The sequence below is a fragment of the Stegostoma tigrinum genome, chromosome 9, assembly GCF_030684315.1.
Source record: "Stegostoma tigrinum isolate sSteTig4 chromosome 9, sSteTig4.hap1, whole genome shotgun sequence".
Lineage (NCBI taxonomy): Eukaryota > Metazoa > Chordata > Chondrichthyes > Orectolobiformes > Stegostomatidae > Stegostoma > Stegostoma tigrinum.
In genome coordinates, this window is record NC_081362.1 from 19,304,519 (window position 1) to 19,314,824 (window position 10,306).

Here is a 10,306-nt window from a genome sequence, read left to right on the forward strand (position 1 = left end):
TTCACTTTCACATATTCAAGGAATATTTGTGTTTTCGTATGGGAAATGCTTGTGTGTGTGTGTGTGTGTGTGTGTGTGTGTGTGTGTGTGTGTGTGTGTGTGTGTGTTGTATGAATTCCAAAGACTAATGACCTTCTAACTCAAGAAATTGCACCTTATTTACAACTTAAATGGTCCAGCCGGTATCTTTAAGCTGGCCCATCATTCTGGATTCCCCCATAAGAGAGTACAACTTTTCAGCATCTAGAGTTTCAAACCATATCAGAGTCTTAGAGTTATTTTAATCAAACTGTTCATACACATACTGGAATCAGGTGGGACTTGATCTCTGGCTTCCTGGTTCAAAGGTAGAAACGCTACCATTGCATCACTAAAGCCCCCTCAGAATCTTATATGTTTCAATAAGACCTCTTATCCTTCTGATCATCAACAAGTCTAAGCCCAAAGAGGAAAGGTAATTTGGTCCATCTTAGTCATCCACCTGGAATGCTCCTCCAGCTCTTCAATGATTCGAGGGCTTTTACCTTTATTTCTTTACTTCAGAAATGATAAAATAATTTCTGATGTCAGTTTTAAATCTCCATTTTACTAGTTTCACCATTGGCATCTATTTTGCAATTTAATTCAAGTTGACCTTTTCCATACAGTTTGCAATCTTAAATCCCTCCACACAATTAGACCTCAGAAATTGTCTCCCGAGGTTGAAAATCCTTAGGTTTCCTCACAACTCAGTTCAAAATAGGTCCTGGGTATTTGAAGGTCCCTCTGAGAGGATCTTGACTCATTGGTTTATATGAGCACCTCTCAACAAAGCAGCACTCCGTCAGTTCTGCCCTATGTGCTAACACCTCTCAAGTGGGAGTTGAACCTACAACCTTCTTATTGAAAAAAGACGTGACTAACACTGAGCCACGGCTGATGTGGTAATGTGGTTGTTTTATTTAAACCCGCTCTCAGTGGTTCGTGCTGACTCTGGGTATTCAGTGGGAATACTGAAGTGTTCCATTCCTCACTGTTAGCCCATTATGTTGCAAAGAGTTCTTGATATAAAGAAGTGTCCTTGATATAAAGACTTTGCAAATAGCAGCATACCTAAAGGTGTTGCGATACAATACTGTTTTGATAGAAAATGATTGATAGCTTCAGTTAAAGAGACAGTTTGATCAGTGAGTAATTGATGAAAAGTGTGCCATTTCTCACTATCTAAAACCACTTATTTCTATTCACTCCTTTCTAGACCAACAAAGGTGTGGCAAAGGGAGACTACCACCATGCCAGCTCAAGCTCACGACGGGCTCTGTTCTTGGCCGTGCTCTCAATCACCATCGGAACTGGCATTTATGTGGGTGTTGCCGTGGCACTGATAGCCTACCTGTCCAAGAACAACCATTTGTAGGACTCTGTCCAGGGTGGACACATACAACCCTTTGGCCTACGACCTACTGAACCATGGGAGAAGAAGTCTCAAAATTGGAAGATGAACTGGTCAACTCCAACATGGCTGTCGGAGCATTTGATTCAAGCAGACGACTCATCAGTATCCATTGTGCCAATCAATTGCATTAGTGTACAGTATTGGGAGGACGGACAAGCAACTTCCTGAAAATTGCCTGGGCCAAATCCAGTAATTCAGCCAACTGCGCAGTGAGGAAGCTTCATCCCATGTATAACGACATGGCAGCCTTTCAGCAGTGTGTAAGAGCAGTGACAGTAATGTTCAGGCTGTCCAAATAGCAAGGCTTATGGTAGTTTTGAAAACAATTTGTGAAGGCAATGCTCTCCAAGAGGTATCTATTTTCTTCTCTCTTCTCAGCTTCTGTTGATCTCCTCACAGGTAAATAGCCTGTAACTCTGGGTAATGGCACTCTCCAGTTGACTATCAGACCAGCCAGGGTGCGTCAATCCCACTGCAATGCCCAATGAATCTTTGACAAGAATTTACCTTGCCAGAAGTACTTGCAGGCTTCTTGCCAGGGGGCATCCACGATAGACTCCTTTTAAACCAGCCTGGTCTGTCCTGAGCTTGATATCACTGGGAAGGAGTCTGCACTTGTCTCCAGATTCTACCAAGGGAGGGGTTCCCAGTCCTGGCACCTATCAACTGGAGACATAGCGACTGTGGCAGTGCCAGGATCTGCAGGCCTGTTAAAATTGATCCAGCCTGAGATATAATACACACACTCCAGCCCAGAGAAAGAACACAACGGAAGTCTGTGTTGAGATGTTCCATGCTTTGATGTCTTTCATAGTTGAATTACTTGCCAACAATCCATGTCAATGCACCAATGTGCATAATGGCACCAGACTTCATTATAATCTTGTTCCAGACATAGACAAAATGCTGATTTACAGAGGTGCAATAGAAGTTACAGCTTTGACATTGAGGTTAATGATTGAGTACAGCATCAAGGAGCCCCAGCAAAATTGAAGTCAGTAGGAACCAGGGGAAACTCTCCACTGGTTAGGTTCATAGCTAGTTCAAAGGAAGACAGGGAGAATGATCTCAGTCCCAGGTTCCTATTGCAGGGGGTGCTCAGTGTAGTTTCATTGAACAAACTACCCTTAACATTTTTCACTGATGACCTTCCATACATCACCAACTCAGTGACGGGACAGTTGCTGACACTGGCACAACATTCCATCCCATCACTGCCCAGATGATAAGGTAGCTCATGGCTACAAGCAGCAAGACCTGAATTGTTAGGGCTGATCATTTGCAAGTAACATTCGTACAACAAAAGTGCTAAACTCTGAACATTTGCAACATGACAGAATGCATCTGTCTCCCCCATACCTTCACCAATATTGCCATCGCTGAATCTACACTCTCCACATCCTGGGGGTTACTAATTTGTCATCTTTTCATCCCCTTAGCAAAAAGGAATAATTGTTTGCTTAAAGCCAAATGTTACATAATGAAGCAATTTTGCTTCAGAGCACAAAGGGGAGCAATGTTAAAATCTAAGAGCAAAGCCTATGTAAGCACCTTTCACATAATGGGCAGTAGGCTTCATTGAATCCCTGCAGTGCAGAAAAAGGCCATTCAGTCCATCATGTCTGCACTGACCTCCAAACAGCATCCCACCCTGTCCCCAAGCCACCCACTAAGCTTTGATGTTCTCAAGCACTGTGGGAAATGACCAATCTACCTAACTACACATCTTTGGACTGTTGGAGGAAACTGGAGCACCTGGCAGAAACCCACACAGACGCAGGGAGAACATGCAAACTTGACTTAGATAGTCACCCAGGGCTGGAATTGAACCCAAGAGCCTGGCAGTATGAGGCAGTATTGCTAACCACTGAACCGCCAGGCCACCCACTATGATTGGCTATTAAGCATACTCCCCCAAAAATCCTCTTGATGGTTTAATTTGAACTTTCAAAACCAAGATCAGTATCTTTTTATAGTGTAAGGGTATTGAGGGATGCAGAACAATTAGTTGGGTGAACAGAGATACAGATCAGTCACATGGTGGAGACAGTTTAAGGAACCAAATGACCTCTTCCTGTTCTTACAAAATCCTTGTTTGTATTGATTCAAAAACATAATTGAAACAGGAACGAGATAACCTTTAATAAAATAAATAATTATGGATGCTGGAAATCTGAAACATGAACGTAAATTGCTGGAGAAACTCAGCAGATCTGGCAGCATCTGTGAATGGGAATGCAAAGTTAATGTTTCGAGTCCAGTGACTCTTCTTCAGAATTTCAGAGCTCTGTTTTGTCTCCAAAATACTGCCAGACCAACTGAGTTTTACGAGCAATTTCTGTTTATGTATGGGACAACTTTTGTTTTGTCCCAACATCGTAACCTTTCCACAGTGTTAAAGGTGTTATCTTCTAACAGCTTCCAATTTCTCAAATGCAGCATAGCCAAAATACAATTTGTAACCATGAAACCAAATTCTGCCTCATAATCTAGTTTAACGTTCTGGAATTGTGCCTGAAACTAAAACTGGATGGGGGGGTCTTAATCCCTGATGTGTAATTAAGTAAAGAGTTAACAGAATTGAGTACTTAAAGATCAGTTCTTGTTTCAAAGTGGCAATTTTTGTCTATATCCAGCACCATTTTCCATTTTCTGCTTTATCAAGTCCTTATTCCCATCCCCTAAACACTTTGCATCATCTCCTTGACTTATCTTATTTCCTCTCCTATTATTTTCACCTACCTAACCTTTAGTGGGAGTCAGAATGCCATGAGCTCAAATCCCTCTCCAGTGACTTGAGAATCTGCAGTTCCCATTATCACTTGAGAACATAGTCCAGGTTAACACTTTCAGTATATTACTGAGGGAACACTTCACTGTTGGAGTGGCCTTTTAGATGAGATGTTACCATCTAAGGCGAAAGATCCCCTACAACTATCTTAAAGAAGAACTGGCCCTGGCCAATATTAATCCCTCTGCCAGACAGATTAAAGCATATTATGTGGTCATTATCACGTTGCTGTTTTGGAGACTTGGCTGTGCACATATTAGCTGACACCACACTGTTTTCTCCTCTTGTCTGCTACCCAGGAAAGTTATTCACAAAGGGGAAACTATAACCCATCGTCTTTGGAAAAATTGTTACGATACCAAGACCTTTGATCAGATTTGTCTGTAACTAGTGATGACATCTTGCCAGCAATCACATCATCCAGAGAGATTACTGATGTTAAATTAAAAAAGCAAAATTATGAAATGTAAAATCTCAATCTTGATTACATGCTGAGCAAATTTACATCAACATAGCTGATATACAACAAAGTCCTGTTGGATATTACTAGAATTTTTGAAAGCGTCGACAACACATTAGGACTGTATTCCATCAGGACATATTCAGGAGAGTCTTTAACAAATCCTTTCCCAATGCTAACTGCAATATTGAGAGATTGAAATGTTTTCCTTTGCTGGACACTCATTCGGCCAATCATATAACGCAAACCTGCTTAAACCAGGATACGAACAATTTACCTGGAGCATGCAGAACTGTCCACAGAATCAAAACATAAAAAGAAATTGATTTTTAGTAATTGATTTAGTCCCTTAATACATTTATGGGAGTCACGCATGCAGAAGATTTAAAAAAAGGTAATTGTATGTTATTTCAAATTTTATAAATAATGAATGCCCTCTTGTTAAGACAATGGTTTAAGAGCTACTTGCATGTAAAATTGGATGTGTATGAATCAAAATACACGCAGGAGATCACAGGAGTCCTTATGCATTACCCATTTATGGATATATATTGTATATATATATATGTATATATATATAACAGAGAGAGAGAAAGAGAGAGCTACAACAGAACTTTTATTGGCACGTTTATTGTATATATTTTTCTGACTACTTGTTAGCTTCAATGCTCAAAGCAAAGCTTCTTATATACTTTGTTTTCATTGGAATGAAATCTCAACGGTGAGAGAGACTGCAGCTAATGTCCAACTGTTAGCCTATGAGAGATTATGACCAATGACGATCAAAACCATTGGTTTAAATGATTCCAGTGATAACCATGCATAACACACATTGAACCAGATAGTTCCTAAGAAATGGTGACCAATGGCTTTCAAAACACATTGGACTGAATAGTTCCTGGATAATTGTGATTAGCATTCACAAAATATGGCGTCTGGGAAGCTATGGGTGGTGTCCATCTAATGCTCTGTGGATTGAGTGAAGAATTTCTGACCAAGGTCGATGAAAATAAACCATGAGTACCGTTGGGACCAATGCCCAGTGTTGCTCATTAGGACTGACAGTCAGGCACTTCAGTTTACAGAATATGATCTATAATGAAAGGGTGTCACTTTTGAAATTTAAGTACATCTCCATAAATGTAATTGCTATGTTTCATCACTCTAACTAATTGTGAATCCCAATTTTAATGTTGCCCTGATCCTGATGGTTTTACAACATTATGTTGCTAATGTTGCTGATATTTATTTGTCATAAACACCTACACTTTATACATATTCAGCTATAAAATGAAGTCAAGGGAAGAGTGTAAAACAGAATGCTAATCCACCGTGGCCATTCTACATAATGAACCAAGATATAATTATACCCCCTTTATATTGGGCCAAACTGATTTTAGAGCTTTGCATTCAGTTCATTGGCACTGTTCCCCAGGAGGGATAAATAGGCCATGGAAGGAATGCTGTATAGGTTTATCTAAATGATACCAGTGCTTAAAGGCTAAATTCTATGGACTGGTTGCTTAAACATCACCTGAATTGCCTTGAGTTAGAGGAGTATCTTGGCCACCAAGTGGAGGTGTTCAATATGGATAAAATGATTTGAGAAAGGAGATAACAAATTCCTCAGACCAGGAAATCCAGATAAGGCGTACGATCTTAAAATTTGAGTTGTCACATTTCAGATTGTTTTGAAGTATTTCACACAATGAAAACCTGGCGCCCATTTCCCAAATTAGCGGTGGATTCTCAGGAAGCTATTGGAGCTTCTGAGTTTGAGACCCACAGATCTTGTTGAGGTTAGAGACAAAGAGAAAAAAGAAGACAGCAAAATAGAACTGAGGTACTGATGAGCCACAATCTAACAGCCTCGAGGGGCTGAAGAGTCACTTCCTGAAGCATAATAAATCAACTGTTTTCCTGCATTTCTTGTGATGCATTGATGAACAAAAACCCTCCAGTCTTCAAGCTGCACTCTAAAGAAACAACCAAAGTGCAGAGAATGCTGGAGAAACTCAGCAGATCTGGCAGCACACAGGGAGAGAGAAACAGAGTTAACATTTCGAGTTTGATATGACTCTTCTTCAAGCCTTGACAGGCCTCCTCATTGTACACAGAAAACACAGTCATTTTTTTTGGTACCTGTGGAGCAGAAACATAAGTGTTGAAATAGGTCTAGTTTGAAAGCATAAAATAGGTAATAATGAATTGGCAGCCCATTTAAACACTGCTCTATCTCCTTCTGAAATGAAATCAATAGGCAGAGTTTATAATGGCCAGCCCATTTGCTATCATCCATTTCATGTTACTAACCAAGACAAATTTCAAACTAATTTAAAGTCGCAGAATCCCTACAAAGTGCAAGTAGACCATTCAGCCCATCAAATCCACAATGACCCTCCAAAGAGCACCCCACCCAGACCCACCCCTCTGCCCTATACCATAGCCCGGCATTTCCCCATGGTTCATACACATAGCCTGGAGGTAGGAGGAAACCAGAGCAACTGGAGGAAATCCATGGAGGCATGGGGAGAATGTGCAAACACCACACAGACAGTTGCCCAAGGGTGGGATTGAACTCATGTCCCTGGCGCTGTGAGGAAGCAGTTCTACCCACTGAGCCAACAAGGTGTAGAGCTGGATGAACACAGGAGACCAAGCAAACGTAACACGTCTTATGAAGAAGGGTCTAGGCCCGAAACATCAGCCTTCCTGCTCCTAAGATGCTGCTTGGCCTGCTGTGTTCATCCAGCTCTACACCTTGTTATCTCAGATTCTCCAGCATCTGCAATTCCTACTATCTCTAAGCACTGAGCCAATGTGATTCAAACAGAATTGTCCTCACTGTTTCCCCCTGCACCTCCCCCCAGCCAATATAAATGATGATTTTGATTTACACCAATTCTGCTGATTGAATTTCTTGCTACACACTTAGGGACACAAGAGGTAGGACAAGAGTAACAGTCATCCTCCTTACAAAGCTAGCTGTGCACAGATGCAGAAGGTGTGACAAGGAAGAACTTTGTTCTTTTCTCGGACACTGGAGTGGAGACTGTGATTGCAGTAAAGACACTGACCAACAGAAACTTTGGCAAATATATTTATGATCACCCTACAGAACAACTAGAACACAGTTCTTCCTTTAGGATCAATGGAGGTGTTCAGAAGACAAAAGGATAATATTTGTCTTGTCACCTTCCAATATACGTAACTATATCATGACACACTTCTGGAAAATGCTTAAATGTCACTTTCAAGACCTCTTCCCACCAACGGCAATGGGTGACTACCAAAAGCAAGTTTCTGTGTAATGTGTCCTGAAGAAGGATAATGCCCAAAAAGTTGACTGCTCCTTTCCTCCAAATGCTGCCTGGTTAGCTGTGTTCTTCAAGCCTCCTGCTTGTCACACCCTGTGTACTTCGCTGTTTCAGAGGTAATAGTTTTCCACAGATACTTCACCAAAGTTAAAAACAGACCATCTCACAAGTAAATACTCTTGTACCCCTCTAATTACTGAAACCCTCCTAATTATGGATTGCTTCCATGAGTTTAGTTTAAGATGTGATCATTACAGGAGAGATGTTCAACCAATTGCAAAATGTAACACGTCTTACACCATCTTTTTACCCATATTCTTTTACTTGTTTGTGTCATTTCTCACTCAAGGATGCATCTTTCTCCAGAGGGGCAACACCATTTATCACGCATTGGTACCGATTGTAGATATATGGAACTTAATGTAGAATAAAATGACACTGTAAAATAAAAATGTTTTGGCAATTCAAAAGATGAATAAATGCTGGTGGTTGTAGCCATCTTTGAAGCAGATCTGTTAGGGAAACCAGTATTCCAGAATATTTTGATCATAAATGGTTATCTCCTTTTTTACCATGTGGTCTGAGAAGCAAGGATCAGATAGGTCTTCACCAAGACTCTCCGGACTAACCTTTGATAATAATGGCACACTAACATTAATGCATTCAGTGGAGACTCCATTGTTGGTCATCTGCCAGATGCCTTAAGCAATTTATTTTCACATATCAGAGAATAATGCAAAATATTAAGGAATATTGTTAGTTCATCAGTTTTGCATCTTCACCTTCTAAAATCATCTCTTCATCCAGAACTCTGTACCAAGTCAAATCCATCCAACTGAGGATCAACCTGGTCCATTGGGAAATCGTAGAGACAAGGTGGGGGACACAGGGCAGGGGCAGTCACAGATAGAGGAACGTGCGTGTGGGGATTAGGGAGGGTCGTCACACAGGCCACGCAGATTTCTCTCTCAATCATGCCACATAGCAGCAACACTGTCGGGAGGAGGCCCTCACATTATCATTGGCTGATTGGCAGAGGTTGAGGAACTCCAAGCATAGGCCCCTTACCTGATGGCGATGAGAAGATGTGCCATCTTATCACCTAATTAAATATTTTCCCCTCTCCAAAGACACCACAAGAGCAGCCACAACATTCCAGCAAACAGTTTGGCTGAGGGACCACCCCCAGAATATCTGCACTTAGACTGGACCCTCTTCCTCAATAGTCCTGACCTATTCACCTCCCCCATCCCAATTTAACTCCTTTCAAGGCATTTTTCCCCTATCTTTTACCTCCCTCCCTCCATAAAAAGTTGTCCCATTCCCCACTGCATCAAAAATACACTGTGTTCCTGTACAAATTCAGCCCAGTCTCAGAGTTCCATCACTTAGACCCCATCAGACTTTCTTTGATCGAAGAAACAATGCATCTCAAACTGGTCAACTTCCAAGATCTGCCTTTGTGAATTCCCAACCATTGAGCCAAATCAAAACTGTGAGCAGCGGCCAGCTGGCCCTCCTTGTGCCACACCCCCAGAGTAGCCATTTTTCGGATGACTTACTAAAATGAGGCTCCGTCAGCTTTTGCAAGGAAAAGAGAAAGATCCCAGGGCATTATCTTGAAGAGCACTGCTGTGGCTAATGTTTATGAGAACCATAGAGTCATTCGGCAGGGAAACAGACCCTTTAGTTCAACTCGTCCATGCCAACCAGGTTTCTAAACTGAATTTGTCCCATTTACCTCATTTGGCCCATATTCCTCTAAATCTTTCCTATCCATGTACCTGTTCAAATGTCTTTTTAATGTTGTGATTGTATTTACTCCTACCACTTCCTCTGGCAGCTTGTTCCAAATGCGCACCAGCATCTGCATGAAAAAGTTACCCCTCAGTCCCTTCTTAAATCTTTCTTCTCTTAAACCTCTACCATCCAGTTTTGTACTCTTCTACCCTTGGAGACTAGACTTTGGCTATTCACCTTATCTGTGCCCCTCATGATTTTGTAAACCTCTATAAGGTTACACCACCAGCCTGCTACAGTTCAGGGATAATAGTCCCAGCCTATCCAGCTCTCCTTATAACTTGAACCATCGAGTCCTGGCGACATCCTTGTAAATTTCCTCTGTACCCTTTATAGTTTAATGACATCTTTTCTGTAGCAGGGTGACCAGAATTGTATACAGTATTCAAAATGTTGCCTTACCAATGCCTGGTACAGCTACAACGTAACTCCAGAACTCAGTGCTCTGACCAATGAAAGCAAGCGTGTCAAATGTCTTTTTCACCACCCTGAGCACACACAAC

At 41.4% G+C, this 10,306-nt stretch overlaps 1 protein-coding gene across 6 annotated transcripts in view; it reads left to right on the forward strand.

The window, feature by feature from the left end:
* The window catches only part of LOC125454576 (synapse differentiation-inducing gene protein 1-like), a 76,173-nt gene extending 67,632 nt beyond the window's left edge, over positions 1–8,541 (forward strand). For all 6 annotated transcript variants that reach the window (XM_048535485.2, XM_048535480.2, XM_048535481.2 and 3 more), the window contains one exon: positions 1,238–8,541. In XM_048535485.2, the coding sequence (XP_048391442.1) occupies positions 1,238–1,396 (159 nt within the window). In that variant the 3' untranslated portion in view covers positions 1,397–8,541. The remainder of the gene's footprint in view (positions 1–1,237) is intronic.
* Positions 8,542–10,306: the final 1,765 nt, after the last annotated feature.